The 22,739-nt window shown below is 42.4% G+C and overlaps 1 protein-coding gene across 1 annotated transcript in view; it reads left to right on the top strand.

Moving 5' to 3' along the window:
- znf385d (zinc finger protein 385D) overlaps window positions 1-18,170 on the top strand; it is a 106,391-nt gene extending 88,221 nt beyond the window's left edge. The window contains exons 5-8 of the mRNA XM_080471982.1: window positions 4,155-4,517; window positions 7,651-7,832; window positions 12,294-12,395; window positions 17,133-18,170. Of these exons, the coding sequence (XP_080328108.1) occupies window positions 4,155-4,517; window positions 7,651-7,832; window positions 12,294-12,395; window positions 17,133-17,384 (899 nt within the window). The 3' untranslated portion in view covers window positions 17,385-18,170. The remainder of the gene's footprint in view (window positions 1-4,154; window positions 4,518-7,650; window positions 7,833-12,293; window positions 12,396-17,132) is intronic.
- The last annotated feature ends 4,569 nt before the right edge of the window (window positions 18,171-22,739 follow it).

The raw sequence follows: 22,739 nt of genomic DNA, 5'->3' as shown, positions 1-22,739 counted from the left end.
CATAACTTCCATCTCCCTTCAACGCCAAAATCCCCGTGGACACAGCAAGACGAGGTCAGCATATTTTGGGTTTTTTTCTTTCCTTTTTTTCTGCTGCAGAACATAGTGGAAAATCAGCATTACCAGTGTGGCTAGTTGTCAGTCTCTCCCCTCTGGAAATAATAGCTGTGCCTGTGTGTGAAAAAGGCCTGTCAGTGATAAGGTGATGGGGTCACATATCTGGAGGGAGATTGGAGTGATGCCCTTTCACGTTGACAGGGGGCGGTTTGGTTTCTCTAATCAGGACGACGCCTGGGTGCTTTCATGTGCAGGTTTCCAGGTTCGCATAAAGATATCTCAAAGACGATACTGCGAAGAGTTGAGGGATTATACCTGGCCCGGGGAAGCCCCTGGGCAGAAAGGCAACTATGGAGAAGACAGCTTAGCTTGGATGCCACATGGTGGCTGGATTTTAACCAATTGGGAAAAGATTTTGGGCATCACGGTTCGAATCTGTGCAGAATCAGATTCAGAAAGTGGTGTGTGCTTTGGCTTCCAGCGGTATTTTTCTTACTGATTCAGAGAAGGCAGACCAGTAGTGTGACTCGACCAAGAAAATTGGTGTGGTTTCTCATCAAGACTTTCCAGAATACCAACTGTTGCCTTTACTAACAAACTACTGCTATTTTCGATCTGAAACAAGATGCTAAAGTACTTATTCTTCTCTTTACTGGCCAAGTATGAGCTGATTTAGCTCATCAATATTCACAACAGCGGCTGATACTCCCTAGGATTATATTATTTTTCATTTTTTGTCAAATACCTACATCACTTCAATTTCGTTTCAACTCTGTGGTTTGCTAAAGCCGCTAAAATAACCCTCATCGATAAAACGAGCTTGTTTGTGACATATTCTCACCCTCACTGTGCACACGCTCCGTTCTGTACATTTATCTACCTCCTGCGTCTGTTCATTACCATCCAGATCTGCATTCCAAACATGCAGACAGTTCCATGATTGTGCTGCAAATTTCGTAGTTGGAGTCAGTCAACCGGAAGACGAGAGTATTTTAGGTATAAAATGTGCCTCAGACCCATTTCGAAAGGTTAATGGATAACATGTGCACAAACACTAAAGTATATATATAAAAAAAAGAGAATAAACTGTGCATATATTACCATACATTCGAAGCATTTAGTGCTCACTCAGACCTCCAGGACAAAACTCCTCACACTGATCATAGACAGTATTAACCATTTCACTCTCATTGTTACTCATTTTATTCGACTCATCGAACATATTCGTCACCCAAATGCTAAAGTCTGTCCTTCTTGCTTTCATTACCATTGTTACCTAATGGAGGGCCGTATGCTGTAGTGGTTAGTACTCTCACATCACCGTGAAATTGAACTTGGTTCAGGTCCAAGTTTGGGAGCATTTCTGTGTGGTTTGCATGTTCTTCCTGTGCGTGTAGCTTTTTTATGGGTCCTTCAATAGTCACAGACGGGAAACTTAATGGTCTACATTAAACCAAAACAAATCAGACCAATGCAAATATATTGTCCGAAATTGGTTCTGAAACGAAGTTGAGATAAACAATTTGCCCCAAAAATAATTTTTTTTTTTACTTTTTTAATCCATTGGGGCAATATTGGTAGTTAACCCTGCCGATACATATAGTAGCGGTGGGCTGCCATGGTGTGGCGTCCAGAGAGCTGATGGGGTTAAAGGTCTTGATAAGGGACCCACATTGGTAACCTGTTAGCTGTGAGATTGGAATCTGGGAACTTTCCAATCCCTGGTCTCCTCCTCTAACATCTAGACCACCACTTCCCATGAAGGTTGACAGAGTGGACCAAAGGACAGATTGTCAAAAATGGACGTTAACCCAAAGAAAAAACAACTAGTGGCGTCGTCTCTCTGTTTAAAACCAAAAACCGAGGTGAGGGCAGAGCCTTTTCAAATACCCGAGCCGCTGATTAACCATCATGGAGGTGATGGGCTCCGGTCCACTCAATGAGCCTTCATCAGTGACGCTAAAAAAACGATTTAGTCTGAGGATTTTTCTCATGACCATGAAACACGCATTCGAAGAGAATGGGTGAGATTCCTGTCGGAGTCCAGACTGAACGTTCGCCAACATCCTGCCCCCATACGACCCTACGTTTTCGATGAAGCAGCACGGTGGATAGATGGTTCCTATTTCTCTTATGTAAAAGGTGTCTGAACTTCTTTCACTGATGGTCATGGCAGAAATATAGCTGCTGCTCTCCTTCCTGATTTATGTCTCAACCTGTGATCCTGTGGCATTGTAAGTTTGACTGGTTTTGTGGCGCCGGCTGCGGACGCCTCCGTTGGGATAAATAAGACCCATATAGAAATGTTCACAAAAATAGCATGACATAATTCACTATTGATTTGCTCTCTTGGCTGGCTGATCTTCATTTCATGACACGGGGAGTGCGGAGAACTCGGAGGCATCGGCATCGATCAGGTCTTGCCGCCACGGCACAATTTCATTTTCGTAAATGTGGCATCGGCCGTCTGTATTCCGAACACTGACACGTGGTGTTGTTTTATGAGTCAGATATTATTGATTCACGTCTCTGTCTCTGTTCCTAAAAATATCACAGTCTTCTTTCCCAGCAACGGAGCTCTGCGCACATGTTCATGTCACATCTTGTGTTGATAATAGCAGACTTAAGGTCTGAGTACATTGCAGCGCTGCACATTTCAATAATATGGCCGATGTTCACTTGATGCACATGTATAATGTGGCGTGGAATCAATAAGCTGCTGTATAACTCATCCTATAAGCATTTTAATCACCATGAATGAAAATCAAGGCTGCTTGCCTCTGGTGGAGAAAGTCAACTCTGATCTGTCGAGTCTAATTTGACAGCTCTGTGTTGTTGTTGTTTTTCAATTTGTCAAATCAATCAATCTGCTTCTGTGTTGGTATATAAATATTTGTCGTTTTTCATTTATGAACTCCAAATGACGAAGACAGATAATTTGTGCTTCATATTTACACAAAGGCCAACATGGTGACCACTGACAGGTGAATGAAAAACTCTGATTATCTCTTTATCGTGGCACCTGTTGGGGGGGGGGGGCACACATCAGTGGACATGATTTTTCTTGAAGGTGATGGTGAAAAGCAGGAAAGATACCAGAGCGTGAGGATTTCTTTGACAGGGATTAATTGTGATGGTTAGACGGCTGATTGGGAGCATCTTGAAAAATGGTGGTCAGTATTTATCAAATGTTTTCCAAGGAAGGAAATGCGGTTAATCAGCTTCAGGGTCATTGTAGTCAGGGCTCACACTTGTGCATGTGCATCAGGGGTCTCCAATCCTGGTCCTGGTGAGACCTTCATTATTTGGCTTTGTATTAAAGTATTGCGTTTTCACTTGTCATGCGAAAGATGCCTCAGAGTACCGTAAAAAGCTTGGTTGGGACCAGGTTTGCATGACTTCACCTTGTGATCATCTTCAAGTTTCCTAAAATGGAGATGTTGACAGTGTTGACTTGTTTCTTTCTTTGATTTTCTACTAAAATAGAAACTCAAAACTGCTATATTCGGTCAGAAATAGCTTTGACATTGAAACACATGTCCAACCATCCATCTTCTGTCCTCCTTCCTCCAGTTAAGGGTCTTGGATAGGCCCAGGGTAGATTGGATTTGCAACCAGATACTTGACATTTAGAGTCACCAATGAACCATTGAAAAATACACATTTGTGCACGTAAATAAAAGGTAATCTACTCATGCAAATGGAACATGCAAACTCCTGACAGAAATCCCCCAAATCCTGGGCTTGAATTGGGGATATTTTGATATTTATGACCACTGTAACATTTCCATTCAACTCTTATCTTGTGTTTTTGCCATGTTCTGGTCCTCTGAGTGACTTTCTCAGTCATTAAACACTTCTTATTGCTGCAGAGTTATGCACCTGTTGGTGAGTCACAGCTTGCGTAACGTTGCCTGTATGGCGCTTTGTGTTGTTGTTGCTGAAACCAAACAAATGGAACAGAAATGATCCCCGAAGTGTGAACAGAAAGATGTTCAGCCACCTGTTGGGTGAAGATTACTCGAGCAAAGCATTTGTCCTCAGACGGCGTTGGAAGCTAAAGAATTCTCAACAAATCGTGCAATTCTGTGTTGCAGATGGCGTCCTTGGATCAGTGCCCCTACTGCTGTCCCCGCCTGCACTCAGACCGGCACAACCCCTAGCGCCTCTGGTGACCCTGACCGCCATGCCGGCGCCGCCACCTGCGGCCTGTCTGAAAGTCCCGAGCACCGCGGCGGCTACAACGCCAGAGACTACTACCTCAGCTGACGCTGGGGGGGACGAAGAGCCGTCCAAGCTCCCCCCGCCCTCAGAGCTGGACCAGGAGCCTGAGGCCGAACCGGAGGCGGAGACAGAGACGGACACGGAGACGGAGGAGGAGAAAGCCCGACGCCTCCTCTACTGCTCGCTCTGCAAAGTGGCGGTCAACTCGGCGTCGCAGCTCGAGGCTCACAACAGTGGTAAGAGCAACAGATTGAACTTTTTAAAAAAAAAATATTTTATCATACTTTGTTAATCCTCTTGGGGAATTTTATCTTTTTCAGCGTTGACACATCCTATTTCTAGTATGTGGTGGGCAGCCACAGTAGGGCATCCCAGGGAGCGGATCGGGGTCACGAGTTTTGCTGAGGGACCCACAGTGGTGACTTTTCCACCAAAAAGTACCAGGTACTAGTTCTGGACCAGGGCTGAATTGAGCACCGGTTCTTTGTGTTTCCACCGCCAATGTCCCGGGCCTGTCAGGGGCTGAACGGGTGCTAAGTTGCTGGGCTAAAGCGGGGCCAGAGCAGGGCCAGAGCGGGGCCTGAGACCTCATCAGCTGGGGGCCGAGTTATCGCTACCTACGAGGTGGAAGAGACGCTGTACTGGCTTTCTGAAATCTACAGCGAACATCGCCAAAAGCAAGATGGACGTGAAAAAATGACGCAATGACGTGACTCTCACTCAGCTCCCTTGACAATTTAAGAACTGCCAATAGCGCCGGCCCTGAACTAGAACCTGGTTCTTTTTGGTGGAACAGCCGCTTGTGGGGATCAAATCTGCAAAACTCCTCGGATCTCAAGTCCGCCCCTCTCGCGGGATGCAGGTTCAAATCCCGGTTTCAGCTTAGAAGAACTCGCTAAAAACTCATGAGACTCAGTTTACGGTGCACGTTGTCTGGTGATGTCTGTAAAGGAAAAACAAATAACTGACAAACTGAATGAATTGTGGCATCCCTCCGATCCCACGTCTCATTCTCCTGCTGCATCCAGCCTAAAGCTCTCTGTAAACCGCTGATTCGATGTCTTATTGTCCCAGACGATAACCCTTCTGCAGCCACTGTGTGAACAAAGTGTTTATTTGCTGGTTTTTGTGCGTGTTTGTAACCATGTTGTGTAATTTCCATGACAAATGCTCGCAGGCGTAATCGGCACTGAAGTGATTTTTCTCAGTGAGTCACTGAATTTTAGGGACATGGCTGGATTTCCTCACCGATAATCACTTCTGAATTGTGCCGGCTGTCTTTAATCGCCACAGGCCCGAAAAACTCCAATTATATGAGCGCTTTTCTAACCTCAAATCAAACTCTGATCAGGTATTGTGAGACTTTCTCTCTATTGAAAACAAAGGACTGAGCTCTGAATCACGCTGTCAAAGTAATTTCTATTCTTCAGTTCACATTCAGTGTGGGATGTGGCCGTGCCCTGAGTCATCGGAGTGATTTTTAAAAGCCCATACAACATTTAATAAAAGCTTTTCTCTGAAGTTTTGTGCAAGGGAATTGTTAACATGACCATGTCAGTCTTAAACTCTGTGACTTGTTCATTGGCAGTCTTAATATTGAGTTCATTAGTTCCTCTATATCACTACTTTCGGTCGAAACGCATGAAAATAATCGCAGAACTGCAGTCTAACTGAGCAGAGTGTTAGTTTTTAGTAAAAGCCAAAGCTGGTGTCTTCATTACTATTTCACTGAACCGACTGATCTCTTTCCTAACGGTATCCACAGCAGATCCGATGTATAGACAGCCATCTTTGACGAATCATAGATCATAAACATCTTCCCGCAGTCTCTCTGTCCTGCTAATGCTGCTAGCTGTTAGCTTTAGCATTGACAGGTTTTTTTGATATTCAGAATGAACCTCATAGCCTGTGTTTTGGAGAACCAACTCTGATCTAACTCAGTCTTCCTTATAGTAATATTAAGAGAATTCTTACTGTTAGTAGCATTAGCTTAGCTAGCGTAGCTGTGATTTAGTATTAGCGGCCTGTCTTGAAGCTAGCTTCCCTGAATGTTTGTCTCCCGTGTTTTGTTGACGTTTCACCTCGCGGCCATTCATTCATGACGCCTTCAAAATCCACTTAAACATCCAGATCACAGAGCATCTTCCTCCCAGTACTGGCTGACAAAAACAGAAGTATCACAGCGACACTACAGCACTGCAGCCATGCAGAGATTATCAAGACATCCCCAACTGAAATGACCACAAACTTAACATAAAGCCAATTTTAATGATGAAAAATGTTTTGTTTTAAGTCTTTTTTCTATATATCCGCCATATTCAAGTCACTTGCGGGCTGATTTTGGCCCACAGGCCTTATGTTTGACACCCCTGCTTTAGTGGGTCATTGTTGTCACAGCAGTGTTGTAAAAGCTAAAATATTCCATTTGCTTTCAGTAAAGAAAGACTCAGGGACTCAAGCTTTGGCGGATGAATCCAATCTCCGATGACAGTTCTGCATCAATTCTTTATTCGGAGCGTCAACCTTTAGGATATTACAATACATGCAGAATAAAATAGTGACTTCCAGTCGGCGAGTGGATCATAAGTGGGTCGAGTTTGTCTATAGGAGTGCATTGAATATCTGAAATAGCACTTTTGTGTTGCAGAGCAGTTTCTTGCTTTTCATTGAATAGCAGCGATTTACTGCACAGCAACATTAATGGCTGCTCCGATGGTCATGTGACCATGTTTCTGGAGCAATGCCTTCGAGAAGCAGGTTATCCATCCAGTATTGCTCATGTGCATTCCAAAATGTGGATTTAAGGCAGCTGTGTTGTGCCAACAATGGAAAAAATGGTGAATTTTGATTGCCCTGTGCTCACACTTAATAATTGTTTTAATATTTAATCAAAATAAAAAAACAGAACACATGCTGCACAGCTGATGGGGTCACAAAATAGATAAAAATACAGAATAAATTCAACAAAATGCACGTTCGTTCACTATGGCGGGCTTTGAAAAGGTATAAAAGAGCCAATGGCTCAAAGAGAAGTTAATGTTTCCATCTTTAAAGTTTCTAGTTTTTCACTTGCCTGTTGGAATTATGATAAATCATCAAACAAGATTAAACCATTTATCACTTTGTTTTTTATCACCTGTCGTTTCAAGAAGGGTTCCTGACTGTTGAACATAACTCAGGAGGTTAAATACCTTTTTGTTACCACTGAGGTTACGAGGGTCCTCAGCCGTCTTTGATCTGTGATGTTTTAGGGCCCATTTACGCTCTGACCTCCAGATTCCCCCACAGGAAAGGTGCATTCCGCTGATTTTACCCCTCAGGGCTGAAAGCTGAGGCGCTCGGTAATCCACTGCCTGTTTCGACCTGCAGGTACGAAGCACAAGACGATGCTGGAGGCCCGGAGCGGCGTGGGCTCCATCAAGTCCTTCCCCCGGGCGGGAGTCAAAAGCAAACTGGCGACGCCCACCAAGTCGTCCACGGGCCTGCAGAACAAAACCTTCTACTGTGAGACGTGCGACGTGCACGTCAACTCCGAGACGCAGCTAAAGCAGGTGAGAGGGGGAAGACCTGACACGGAGGCCCCGTTTACAAAATAACACTTTCAAGTATTGTCTTTCCGTTTCGGTTCTAAAAAAAAGTTTCACATTTACACGGCAACATTTTGAAAGTTTTCATGTCGGGCAAGAAGCGGTTTTCGACTCCCATCCCGACCTGGGCATCATGACGCTCTGGAGCCAACGTTGACGTTAACATTATGGTTTCGAATTTCCCCTGAAATCAAGTTGTTTCATCATGATGAACAATTTGCTTAATTCATGCAAATATCTTTAATTTGCAGTAATTTATCATGTCAGAGATTTACATTTAAAAGCATATATGAGAAGGTTTTTACAAATCGGTAACTGTACACAACAGAAGAAAAAAAAACAATGAATTCTTTGGAATTTTCTAGTTTCTTTCATTGTTCGGCCGTTAAGTTGATCCAATCCAACAATTTTAATGCTTCATGTCATTGAAAAACCTTAAACGGTGGAGAAAAAGTAAATGAAAGCCGGTTTGATGACTGATCCAACCTCCTTCGGTTCACAGCTGAAGCTTTTTGTGAATCACACAGTGAAAAGGAGTGAGTGTTTGTTCGGGTCAGTGCAGCTCGATAACTTGGCTTAATCACATTTTATTGATCGGACTCCAGCTTTTCTAACTCCTCACTCCAATTACATTATTTTTAGGTCCATTAGCACCAGAGTCCCCTTGTTTTTTTTTTTCACTCATGCGAGTGTTTAATGAAAAATGATTAATAAATAGTGTATTTTTTGTGTGGTATTAGGTTTTAGTATTTGGCCACTCTGCTTTTGTCTATAGATGTAATCTAAATGAAGTTTGGATCAAAAAACATGCATATTACTTTGTCCCTTTTAATACTTCTATACCAGTTAAATCAGATCGTCCTGTTATACTCCTCGGCCTCCCAGTCAAACACTCCTGATGTATTTTTAGACGTCTCAGTTGCACCCCTCCCTCACGCGCCCGGTTCAATCAGCCGGAGGAGGATATAGATGTGATGAAATGAAACGGGAGCGCAGACACGCAGCTTTCACATGTAAATGATGCATTTGATGCCTGACATCCAAATACAGACCTCCTATCAGGAATCTGCTCCCCCGATCAGTCAGTTCGCGTCAAATCTCAGCGCATAAATGTGTAAATACAGAAGGGGGGGGGGGGGGGGCGTTCGGTGTAAAAACTGCTATTCTGATGTATTTGTGAGACGTAAACAAACCTGACGAGCCACACAAGACCTGCAATTTGACAATGCGATTGTAATTTCATTGTCTCTCACTTATGCGCACGAGCAGCATTTCTAACAGAAATCAGATTAAAGCAGCAAAACACGATTACATCGAGTACAATAACCTACTTCCTGTAAAGCCGACGTGTACCTGCACCTGCTGGCTAATCACATTCCTCCCTACCGTACGGATGTCGTCTGTAAAGCGTATTGATGCGACGTGAAGCTGCGAGTTGTGGATTTCTTCTTCTTCTTTTTTTTTTTGCAGAGGATTTAGATTTATTATGCGTTCGTGAAGCACAGAATGTATCCGAATGTTACAAATACTTTGCCGATCATCTTTGAAAAGCCAGATTTTCCTCTTTTCATTCCGTTCCAGCACTCGTTTCTCTGTTAAGTCTTTGTCGTCTGCAAGCATTCCTACAACAACAAAAAAAAAAACAAACAACAACAACAACAGCCTTTAGAAAACTCGATAAACGGTGAAGAAATTAATTTTCGGCTTTAAAATAAAAGCGTGAACACAAGGTTAAGTTGTTACTGTAGAACTCGACAAAAGGTGAATCTCTTTGTGACTCAGCTGAACACCTCTGGTAGTTGCTGTGAAGCGCTCCACAAATCTCTTTTCTTCTTGTGGTTGATCATTCTGTCATGGGGGGGAAATGTCATCCGCAACACCTAAAAAAACTGCTGGGGTGTTTTTCTTCCCCTCTCTGTCTGAGCTCAACCTTGAGATTTCTCCCTGAGAAACAGACGGGGCTTTAAATGCATTTTTCCATGCCAGGTCTTTCACTGAACAGGAGCCTTTTTTTTTTTTTTTTTTTTTTCCCCTCCGTAAAACAGAATCCGGCGTGACAAATTCCGGTTACAACTTTGAGAAGCAGGAGAAAAGTGTGATTGCTAAATCCTCTTCGCGAACGCTCGCGAAGTTCAGACGCCGCCGCCGCCGTTTGTCGCCGACGTGTAGCCACACTGAATTATTTATTGGCTCGGGGTTAAAGAGTATTTCTGTACGTGCCAGGCGGGATCGGTCGTTTTCTGGTCCCCCGCCGTCGCGCTCTGCTGTATTTAACAGGGACGTATAACGGGCCATTTAGTAGAAGCTCTTTGAGCCGCACCTCGCCGAGCCACCACTGCAGTCATTTTCACCGTGGGGGGGCTCCCAGCATAATGGAGCTGTAATCACTTTCATCTCACGACAAAGGTGTATTTTTGGTTCTAGACTCTTCTTTTTTTTTAATTCCTCATGCTGCCACCTTGAATAAGAAAATCTGCAAACCACTGCCACCTGCAATGTTAAAAACACATTTTTCTGTGAACAACTCATTTTATAAAGGTGTTTATGAAGCGGTATCTGTGTGTGTGTGTGTGTGTGTGTGTGCATATCTGTTCTTTACCGTTCAGTATTTGCAATCCAGATTCATTGTGCACTGGAGCCGATCACGGCGGACGTTAAGGGGTAGAAAGTAAAGTGAACTCAAGAACTTGTGGAAACGCAAAGTCACAAAATACCTAAAAAAACAAAAAACAAAGAGCGAAACATGAAGGATCCAGACCCAGGGGAAAACAACCGGAATTTCCTGACTATTGATTGCAAAAATGAAATTATACATAGACAAAGGAAAATGAAACTCGTATATATAAATCTGTTTTTAAAAAAAAGACAAAAACCGTTACAACAAAAAAGAAAAAAAACATTTTTATTTTTGTTTAAATGCAATTAAAAAATTTAAGAATTAAAGCTAGACACTGCAACATAAAATAATAAAATACTGTCTTTACTGAAAGGTAACAGCAAACAGAAAGGTTGGGGTCAGAGTTGAGTCGTCCTCCAGTTTTCAGTTAGTTTGTTCCAAATATTCGATGCATTAAAAGTAAAAGCAGCTTCTGCATGTTTGGTTCTGACTGGGGGAACAGAAAGCAGGTTTGATCCGGAAGACCTGGTCGGATCAGAACATAACAGAAGATCTGAGGCAGATTTTGGGCCAAAGCTATTCAGAGACTTGCAGATCAGTAGTTCATTTTTGAGGAGGACCAGCGAAAAAGGCGTTATAGTAGTCCAGTCAACTGAAGACAGATGAAATAGCTTCTCTAAATCCTGCTGAGTCATCAATTTTTTAACCCTCGCTATGTTCTTAGGATGATTATAAACTGTCTTTGTGATTATGTAATATGACTGGTCAGACTCAGATCAGAGTGCTCCAATTTCATTATATATCCCTCATATGATGACAAATAAAGCGATCTATTACTCTAGTTACATTGCACCAAGATTTACGTCTTTGTCTCTGCGTTTTAATCTCAGATTGAGGTGTTTAATTCATCTTTGGCTCCAAAAACTACTACTTTGTTTTGTTTTTTTGTTGTTGTTGAGTTCAAGAAAAGTATGGTATTGTGTTGTTCTATAAAATGTGAGCCAGTGGTTGCATGCATATGTTGAACAGAAGTGGGCCCGGGATGAAGCCTTGAGGAACTCCACATGTCATTTTGTTCAGCCCTGACTTGGAATCTCTAGTTGACGCACATTTATATCAGGATGACAAAACCTTTGCAATGAGATATTGTATATTAAATGTGCAGACAAAAATCTGAAAAAGAGATACTGAATATTTAAATGACCCAAAGCATTTTGCTGAACGGAGAAAAGGTTCTCCCTTCTTTTGTGGCAACATGTAACAAGTTATTACAAATGCAGTAGTTTATTACATAATGAGTGGAAAATGTATTACATTATTGCATATTGCGCCGTTATTACATAATGTGGTGCGACACAGCCTAGATGCACTTTTGGGATCATTTTAATTGTAAGTTTTCGAGCTGAAAATTCACAAATAATTTATAAAAAAATGTATGAAGGACACAAAGCAGCGGCAGGGATTCCTCCGAGTTGACCAGTAATTATGATATTCTAATCTACAGGGAGTTTGCAGCGTTCAACCATCTCCAGAACGGTTGCCAGATCTTGCGAGAGAAACAAGTAACAGAGGGGGAAAAAAAGCCCCACAATAAACAACTTTGTCTTAAATAAATAGGAATTGAAATACATATATATATATAGTCCACCATCAGAGCTTTATTTAGAGCATTATAGAATATTAAACACCAGCATCAGACCACCATGAAGCAGCAAGGAAATGAGCAGCAACCTGTTTAAAGCAACACGACACCAGCGTCGGCCTGTAATTTCCTCTGACTTGATGTCTGCCCTCTGTGTTACTTCCAGCACATCAGCAGTCGGCGTCATAAAGACCGAGCGGCAGGTAAACCAGCCAAACCCAAGTACAGCCCCTACAGCAAACCGCAGAAAGGCCAGACCAAGCAGCCGGTGAGTCACCAAACACTTCATCTCATCTTATCGGCAGCCCAAAGTCTCGGTGTCGAGGCGGCAATCGCACGCCCTCACATCTAATGAGACTCTTAAGAAACAGACTTTATCAACCCCCGTGGGAAACGGTTTACGGTTTGATATTTGAAGCTGCGATCATTGTCGTTCTCTCCCTCCGACGCTTTTATCTGTGAATAATCCCGCCTGTGCGCCGGTATAACACAGCTTCCATCCACTCCGCGGCACTCAAATGTCAACTTTTAGAACTGGATCACTTGTTACCCGACATTTAATGGAAAAAATAAAAAAATAATCCCGGGACGGGAACAAAGTGATTTAATTTTTGTTATTTTATTGACAAAATGCCTCACATGAGTCATTTGCCGGTGGAGGTGTTAAAACACTGTTTCCAGATGATTGCAAATGTCAGGTCGAAGTTATTTGCGCTGCCTCAGCAGGGGGTCTCTGACATCGTGTATTAGAGTCAGACTGGCCGACAAGCTGCGGAATGAACGCAGGAGGACTGGAGAGACTTTAAAGACACTGTCCTGAGACCGTCGTTTAACTCTCCGCATCTCGTCCCTGGTAGAAAACCAAAGCGCCCAGTGTCGCTGTGAGGTGAGGTGTGATAAGCGAAATTTGAGCGAGAGACACAAAACCATATGATGCTATACTAAATATATATGGACGTATACTAGATATCTGAAAAATATGTAAAATATCAGTTAGAAATAACAATATGTAAAAGTACAGAGGGTGCAGTCCGTAGGGCCAGTTCTCCTACAATCGCATAAACAAACGTCCTAAGACACTCCGACGGGATCGGCGGGGTGAGAGAGGATCCATCGTGGTGAGATTAGCGTTTCACGTGGTGCAGAAGGCCTCCGAGGGCCGCCGTCATCACGCCCACTGTTTGCCAGAGACAAAGCACCGGGGGTTTACCAGTGTGGGGGAAATGGCTTTTTCCTAAACCCGTCATTGACTGAGTTAACGGAGAGGAGCCTCTCTTGATGAGCGCAGAGTAAAGAATGCTTCCCACCGGGTTTCGACGCCCGAGCCGCTGATTGATAGCCCAGAACAACTGCTGCCTTACGGGCGCCGTCGGAGCGTTGCTCTCCCATCACTGACACACAAGATTACGCGGAATAACTTTGGTGACCTTTTCACCCGATTAGGCCGTGGGCGGAACTCAGACAGTCCTTGGATTACTTGAAGATTGATCACAGTTACTAGTTACAGCTTGGCAAGTTTTATCTCCAACAATAAGAACTCAACGGATTATATTAGACAGCGTTGGGAGGAAGAATCAGATGTTGTAATTTCAGGAAGACGTATTGCTGCGACTCTGGAAAACATATCGATCTTTAACAACCAGCCCTTTTACTGTGGCCCGATTTTAGTTGGAAGATTGTTATTCCATTTTAACTTTTACGCCCCGACTGCAAAAGGGAGGAGGAGAGAAATACTGTAATAAATGGGATGGCCACAAAAACTCTAAAGACTGCGTATATTACACTGAATGAGCAAGTGTAACCTGTGTTATGTCAATTCATTTCAGACTGTATTTGTGATTACAAATTAGGAAATTTAATCAATGTATAGTAGGGATCAGGATTATCAACATTAATTGAGGGCCTCAAAAACCACGTTTTGCTGAGGGCCCTTGGAGGCTTCGGCCGGCCCTGTGATGAAATAATGTTTTTTTTTATTTCAACGTCTTGGTTTGAGCCACGTGTATTAAATGGGTTTAAGTTTTTCTTCATTCCCCCTAAAAAGCGTCACTTACCCTTTGACATTTTAATGAAAATTCATTAAATTTTAACTCCCTAAACAGAGGGCTCACCAGGGGCTCCATTCCCGTGAGCGAGGCGACGAACGCAAAATGTTAAAATCACTTCTTTTTTTCCCCCCCGAATAAACCGACTGCTGTTTTTAATTAATTCACTGAGTGGTTCAGTACAGACAGAGAATAAACCTGAGCCAAGAGATCAGCGATGAGAGGGAGCAACCTTAAGGAGCAGCATTAGCATTAAAGCCCTACTGTGACTATGAATCTCCCAAATCCACAGAAATTGTATGCCGGAGCAGACTTTTGGAAACTTTAAAACTTGCAGCAAAAAGATTTGAACTGATGAAAACTGTAGATATACATTTCTATATTGTCCTCATTCAGTTTCATGTTATTTCACTGGTGCGTCACATTACAGCTTAAATTGATCCGTATGAACAGAAATAAGTTTGACACTGCCGATTCTCTTCATGTACATTAATTCCTTCAGCTGAAGTTCCATTGATTACTGAGGAAGTCACACTGAATTCTAGGAATTTGGTTTATTTATGATAATAACCATGAAGTACCACAAAACCGGTATTATAAGTCAACAAATACAAGAGTGAACAGCACTTCCAAAGTGAAAGTAATGTTTAAGCTGCTAATGCTAATCGGAGCTGCTGCGGACACAGGCTAATGCTCATGAGATTCTGACACCCTGTTTATGCAACACGAAGTGAAAGTGCATAGTTTTTGTGTTTACATTTCAGAATTGTTTCATGTTTACACGGCAGCATTTGGTTTACATGAAAATGACAGAAACGCTGAAAACGACGTAGTTAGCATGTTGGGCAATGCTAACTTGGTCATTGGTTGTTTTTAGGATGAAACAAAACAAAATAAACATTAATAACGGCGGGAACACGGACATTCTAGTGGACAGACGACCAAGTTGGATTGTTATTACGGTGACTGTCAAAATAAAAGCACCCAAGTCCCAGGGGAATATGGACTGGGAGTCGTGACACCGCGGAGGAAACGTCGTTCTTATCTACTGAGCATGTGCAGAAGAACTATTTACCACGGTGGTGGTGAGCGTGTGCAGTAGCAACGTTTCAGAAAAGTTGCTTTTCCTCGGTCTACATAGACAGTATTTCAAAAAGTTGCGTTTTCTGCCGTTTCCATGGAGACGGAGTCAGAACATTTCCAAAAAGTTCCACCTTGAGACGCGTTTTTTTTTTTTTTTTTTTTTTAAAGTGGCATTTTCAGTGACTTCAATCAACGTTGGCATGTAAACAGACAACAACCAAAACACAACAAAAGCTTTCTCTCGTTGTGTGAATGGGGATTTAGTTACCCGAGATTATCAGCTTAAAGAAACGGTAACTGTTCCGAAATCAGCTTCGGCTAGCGATGAAGTCGGTTTGTGAATGGAAACAGTCACTGAATTGTAACTGCGTTCCTGATTTCAAGTAGCTGGAAGAGTTGAAAAAAATAAATAATCAGCAGCAGAAGCACTGCCCGGTATTTGTGTTTGTTATCAGCCTTGACAGTAATCACCACATTCAAAGGGTTGAAGATAATAACGGATATCCAAGAAAAACAAACTGGTCTGGTCATACGAGGGAAAAAATAATGAAGGGGTTGACATTTCCCAGGCCGCCTCTCGCGTCGGCTCCGCCGTCTTCCACATCATTTGGAGGAGTTTCGCCAATTAGCAGCTGATTCCTGGCACCTGTCTGATGCCCCCGTAAATCTCCCAGCGTGTCGTCAGCCACCTTCTCTGCTCTTTATTCCGATTTCTCTCGGTACAACAAGTATAAAAAATCCCTGTTTGCGACTGCGGGATGGCGCCGGGGTCGTGTCATGGAACAGGAAGAAAACAGACAAAGGTCACGGATTTAACTCACACAACGGGTCATGATTTGCATTTAGTACAAACAAGACACAGAGAAATACTTTCCAACATAATAAGGGGGGCGTCTTTCAGTAATCCCATTGATCTGTTGACTATTAAATCAAATGTCAGGGAGTAAGTGGTCATCCCGCATGCACACCAGGCTGAAAAAAAGAAAAAGGTGGTTCTGTTCTCATGAACATCAAAAGTTGGCATTTACCATCTCGTTTTAATATGCCAGTTTGTTTTGGTTTTTCTTTGATCAGCAGGTTCCTGATTAAATCCAGATTTTGCCTTTTTAATTCTTAATCGAGGGGGAGGGGTTCTTACGCGGCTCACTGCAGATATACATCTATGTACGAATGATAAAAGATGCCTTTTGGGGAAAATGTTCAGTTTTAATTTGCTTCATGAACTCGTTAACATTTCTGACATTATTATGGATATCTAGTGATATACTGCTTTTAAAATGCAGAAACCGTTTTCACAGTCAGTTAATCCATGGCGTCTCTTTTCCATACTACTAGACCACCAACATAACGCACAGTTTGTCATCATTAATCAGGAGAGGAACTGGAGATATAACTCATAAAAATTTAATTATTTGGTCTTAATGATTTCTGATATGACTTTTTTTTTTTAAACAAATTTCTTTCAAATATATTTTCACTTGCCTGCCTTTAATCCTCTTTTAAAATGATTTTTATCAGTTTTCTATTTAATTTTGTTTACCTGTTTTTATTTAAAATTATAAAAACATTGGATTTTTTAAATTATTTTTGCAAAAAAATTTATATATATGGATATATATTTATTTTATATTTTCCACTTTGGGTTTTCATAATGTTCAGAGGTAAAAGCATCAGACTTCACTACAGTGAATAAGTTAAATCCATTATTAGTAGATATTCCTTTGTGTTTTATGAAAGTCTTGTACAAATAAACAATCTGAGGGTTTGAATGTTTGTTACTTCCTAAAGCTCTTTTCTATGGTCACTTTTGTTAGAGGTTTTCGTTTAAAAATAAAATATCCCCCTTGAACTAACTGTATTCCGTATTTGTCCTCCAGATAAAGCTGATCCTGGGGAAGGAGCGTCCATGTCAGCCGCTGACCACTCAGATCCTCCCCGCTCACCTGGCGGCAGTGGCAGCCGCCGCCGCCGCCCTCAGCAACTCGTTCACGCACCGCACCAACCCCGCCTCCAGCCACACCGCGAGCCCCGCCCTCTTCCAGACACAGACCCTCTCCGCCGCGCTGCTCCGCCCGGCCCCCGGGCCTGTCAGGACCTCCCACCCGCAGGTTCTATTTGCCCCGTACTGACCTGCTGGACGCACTGCGGTGGAGCTCCTCCGCCTCTCAAGGACCAAATCACCAGGCCAAGGAGTCCTGGCACCACCTCCTTCTATGCATCCCGGATATTCAAACAACTCCACGCCATGGACCGGACCTTCATCCCTCACAGCGAAGCTTTTTCCTGTTGGATCTCTAATCTCACTGGACTGTCCGTGCTTTCTGTGCCATCCTCCCCACCCCCCCCCCCCCCCCGGACTTGGACCTACACCGTACCGCAATAATGTATAAGACTGACCCCGTCAACTATGCAGTGTCATTACTCCACGTTGCAGTTGGGGCTCATTAGGGTCACGCTTCCTGTCCGTTGCTTTAGCGGAGGGTCCCCGTCTGTCGTCATTCCACAGGTTGTTACTGATCATGAGAGCGAGCGAAGGCCCTCCTCCGTTCCTGTATGCACTTTAAGCCCCTCCTCCGTTGATGTCGACATTAGATGCCTAGACTGTGTTAGATGGTTAGTACGTGTCGTAATGTGTGTGTGTTTTTTTTGTTTGTTTGTTTTTTTCGGTACTTGTCCTTGCATACTCGTCCGTGTGCCTGGGTGCGTACTTTTGCATGTGTGCTTGCAGGGTGTGTGTGTGTGTGTGTGTGTGTGTGAGAGAGCTTTCCACCCAGCATAAGCCATCCCAGTCGATATCCGGCACACATTATCACTGATCATGTCTGGGGCCAGAGGGACCACAAAAGGCTTGTCTGTGTTATAACTGTCAGTGTGTAAAAGGTGAAACGTTTCAAATAAAAGAGCCCTAATTTGTTCATGCTGGTGGTTTTTGCGGGGTAATTAAGTGGAGACGCTTTTGAACGTAATCTGGTTCTGGTTTTGAACTTTAAACCCGCTTCGTATGAACCCATGTCAGTCACCATCGGGAGCAGTTTTGGTTTCAGTGTCTTGCCCAGAGGCATTTCAACATATGAACAGGGCAAGACAAACCGACCTACCATCTTTAACCACAACATTCATGTCATGCCGACATGTCATTTAAATGACAAAAGTACAAGCACAATACCAGCTTTGTCCTTTTTCAGTGAAGGACTTTCTTCTTTTTTTCCTTTTTATCCATATTATTCAGTGAAGAGATGCAAAAAATATATACATTTTGTGAATAAGTAGAAGACTGAAGCATGATCTTAAGATGTGGGAGCCTCGTCAACCAGTTTCCTGTTTAGTTCTTACTCAAAAAATATCATTTATCTCATTAAAAAAAAAAATAGAACAATTAATCTAATTTCTCCCTTTAACAGTTTTTCTCTTTTCGGAACAAACCGGTCTCAAAAAGACAAATCAACATCATCTAACCCACTCTCTGGTGTCAAAAATGTGAAGACGAAAGATTTAAAATGAAATACAGCCACTTTCTATACCCATTAATCTCCCACCAGACTGGGTGAAGGAGAGAGGCTAAGTTCTCTCAGCGAGTCTAAACCTGCAGCAGCACGACCAAGAAAATGATCCAAACCTTTTAAAAACAGACGTTTCTGGATTGATACTGACAATAGATATGGAGTGAAACAAGAACAAGAGAAGTTTCTTTTCTCGAAAACAAGAAAACTGTTTGTTCCAGGAAATCGCGTCCCTTTTTTAATCTCCACAGGAGGTTAATAAAATTCATCCAGTTCCACACCAGCTGTCAGACGAGCAAGGTGTTTAAATTATGTGTCAAGAATGTTGTTTTTTAAATGTTGCCGTCCAAATTTTTCTGAAGCAAATACGATGTGTTTTGAAACGTCGCGTAAACGGCGTCTTATTCAAGAGCTGGTTCTGATCCGGGAGAACATCAGGCAGAACGTATCCTGGACACGATCAAAACCACCAGACCAAAAATCAAAACCAGAATGTGTAAACGAGTCATCTTGAACACTTTCATGGCATTTTTTGTTTTTTTCCCCCCAACTGAACTTTCGTAACTGAGAAATCCTGAACACTCATTCACTGACGCACATTTTCAAAGTCAAAACGCTGCATTGAAATTCTCCGCACAGCCTCTCGTCACAGAAGTTTAAAAAAAAAAATAGAAAGAAAAAAAAGTGTTTATTATGGAGGTTTACTCACTCACTTAAATGTGTCACAGGTTTTAAACTACAATCAGATCTCTAATCCTCAAACTACTCTGATGGCAATCACTTTTTTTCCTTTTTTTTTTTGTAGGATTAAATTGCTTTTACCTGCAGAACTGATTTGTCACATAAGCGGCATAAAGCCCCGAAAATCCACTGCAGCAATATCACACTATAATCTAAACTAAAAAAAAAAAAAGACTATTTATTAGAGAAGAAATGTGCAGAAGTTGTCCTGGAGGATGGTCGTCCTGTATGTTTTCAACATTTTCCTGCTTCAACACACGTGAATCTAAAAGTCCAACATGGTGCAAAATTTGCGTTGTGTTTACATACGACGTTTACGTATGATCTTTATTGGACACTGGGATGAAAAACAGAAAAAAGTTCCTCGCCGGTCTCAATAACGTTTACATGAGTCACTCTCTGCTGAAGGCCGCGCTACGAGCATTAGCCACAAGCTAAAGTCAAAGTTCTGTCACCATATGACAAAAGTAAAATGACCAGAAAACATCAGCAACGACTGGATGGAGCACATCCTGGCAAGTGTGATGACTGAAGAGCCCCTTTTCCACCCTTAGCGGTTATATTATGTAAGTTTTAGCCAACTTACCGCAAGCTCTGTGGGTAGCAGACTGACGAGGTACAGGGTCTCCCACGCTGTCTGCAGGGGCTCGCCCATGTGGCATTCAAGCACCCACCGACAATTAAAAACTTAGAAACCATAATAATAACAAAATAAAACTGTGAAAAACTCATTATACACGGCCACAAACAAAAATAAACCAGATGTAGAACAAAAATACAACATGATGGCGACAAGTGGAATCCCCACCGAACAACCGTTACCCTGACCCCTGCTCACTGTTATGGTTTCTCATATTATACTGAATTTATTCGGTTTATCAGTAAAGCAGAGCTCTACTACTCTCAAGGAATTGCAGGTGGACCCAAATGCAGACTCGCCAGGTTGTACAAAAATTTTGTTTATTTAAGAAATAAAAGTCTAGGGAAATCAAAATCCCAAAACTGCAAATTCCAAAAACCAAATGGGTAACACAGGGGGCTGGGGCTGGGGCTGGACAGGACAGGACAGGACAGGACAGGACAGGACAGGACAGGACAGGACAGGACAGGACAGGACAGGGGCCGGGACAAGTTGACAAAATGACCTGACCCAGACAACAGAGGAGCAGGAGGCTTAAATACACTGGGATGTAGTGGACACAGGTGGAACTCAACGATGGGTGCACACAGAGTGAGAAGGCCATTGGTTAATTGGAAACATGAGGTGAAACACACAGGGGCGGAAACAGAGACCTGACAACTACCGGCAGGACTGGTTATTCCCCTGCATGACATCATGAAGGGGAAATCTCTGGTTCCCCCTATATGAGCACACGTTCGCTAAAACGCGGGGGGAAGAGAACGACTTTCTACTCACACACAGGCCATAGGGACACATGTTACTGTCAGAAAAAACATTCGGAAGTGAAGTTTGAATAATATGGGAGCATTAAAGTGTTGATAAGTTGGAACCAAGGCAGGATAAAAGATTGGATTACAGACCAACACAGACAGACGAACTCCGTTAACGCAGCTACGCAAATTAAACAGCTTTGCTCTGTAGTTTGACGCACAGAATTAAGTGTTGGAGAAAATAAACTATTTTCAGCCGTGAATTATTACACATTCACTTCTTTTTTTTCTTTTTTCTTTTTTATAAGAGTTTGCAGCCGCGGAGCCGTGGAAGTGGGACCGAGACCGAATAAACCGGAGCCTGTGTGTTTATGGTAATGAAGGAATATGTCAGCCAGCGCAATGATGCGTGTGAGAGAGATTTTTTTTCTTTCTTTTAAATTCAATACAACAAAACTAATTCTCTCCTTTATTCCTCGAGTCGGTTCTGAACCTTGTGCACCGAACAGATACACGTGGCTCGGCTGGAAATGTAGACGCAAGCGCATTTGTCATTTCCATTCATATGCAGACAGCGGCCCGGTTTGTATTGAAGGGACTTTGGAAAGGTTGGATGTGCATTGAGAGGAGAAGATTCACATGCGTCTGGCAGGCAACTATTCGCCTCGTATATTAAGAAGAAGAACATTTACAGACCTCGCACGCACGCACAGGCAGACATCATAAATACAGCTGCACTGAAAAAAGTGAAAGTACTTTTTTTACAATCGTTAGTACACGTGATCTTAAACTTTTCACAGTATCTGTTTGTGTTTAATCCTAATTAATATTATTTATTGATGACTGCACAAAGCACAAACACATAATATCACTTAAACAAGCTCTAACACCTTTTTTTAATCTCCTTTAAAGCCAGAACATTAAGAGCAGCAGATGTTTTTTTATTGACTAAAGGAGAATTTTCAGTGGTATTTGACTTTTTTTCCTTTGACAATGTTAGATTTTGTCTTTAAATGTCACTTTCCTTTGATTGACCACTCAAGCATGGATTCAGGATTATTATATACCGAAGCACTGAAAAGGAGCCATAAGTTGATAATAGTTCTGGTACGTATAAAAGAAATCAGTTTGTGAGGTGCTTTTGTTGAGTCCCTGATGCTGTTGTCGTGTGAAATACATATGTGGCTCATTAAAGAGTCTTTTTAAAATCCCACATTCGACAAATTTTTCACTTTGAGGCCACAAGATGTGAGGGAATGAGTGTAAACTCTGCTAGACTTCAACCACAAACCTCACATACTGAAAGAAATAGCGAGTACACCTTCACATTTAAAGTATTGTGGGGATGTATTCTTTAATATTAAGCTTTTTTTGGGGAGCTTTGTGATGACATCATCTCCTGATTCAGGTGTGAAACATCTAAAACATGCAGGACTGAAGCCCTCCAGCGCTGGTATTCTATTCTCTATTAGGGAGTAATCAAAAGCTCGACTTTGATTCATCATGATCCCGAATTGTCTCACTTTGAATAAAGACAACTATACTTTTGACCATCTTCCTCACGCCTTTCCATTGGAAGTCCATCACAGGACCAACATGACCTTTATTCACGCCTAAAACCACTTTTAGTGTCACAAATTATCCTCAAATGCATGTTTTTTTCTCGTTATTGTAAAAGGAAACAACCCAGAAAAGACACTTATGCACAGGGAGAAGATGCAAACTTTTAAAAAAAAAAGTCTCTGCTGGGGTCACACAAGGAATATTATTGTTTTTGCGGGGAACCACGATGCCCCCACCGTGAAGCTGGTGTACAATCGGACAAAAAAAAATCTTTAAAATGGTTCAATT

The sequence above is a fragment of the Lipophrys pholis genome (genome assembly GCF_963383615.2).
Source record: "Lipophrys pholis genome assembly, chromosome: 9".
NCBI classification, from domain to species: domain Eukaryota; kingdom Metazoa; phylum Chordata; class Actinopteri; order Blenniiformes; family Blenniidae; genus Lipophrys; species Lipophrys pholis.
The sequence above is the reverse complement of the archived record's forward strand: the minus strand, read 5'-3'. Positions and strand labels throughout refer to the sequence as shown.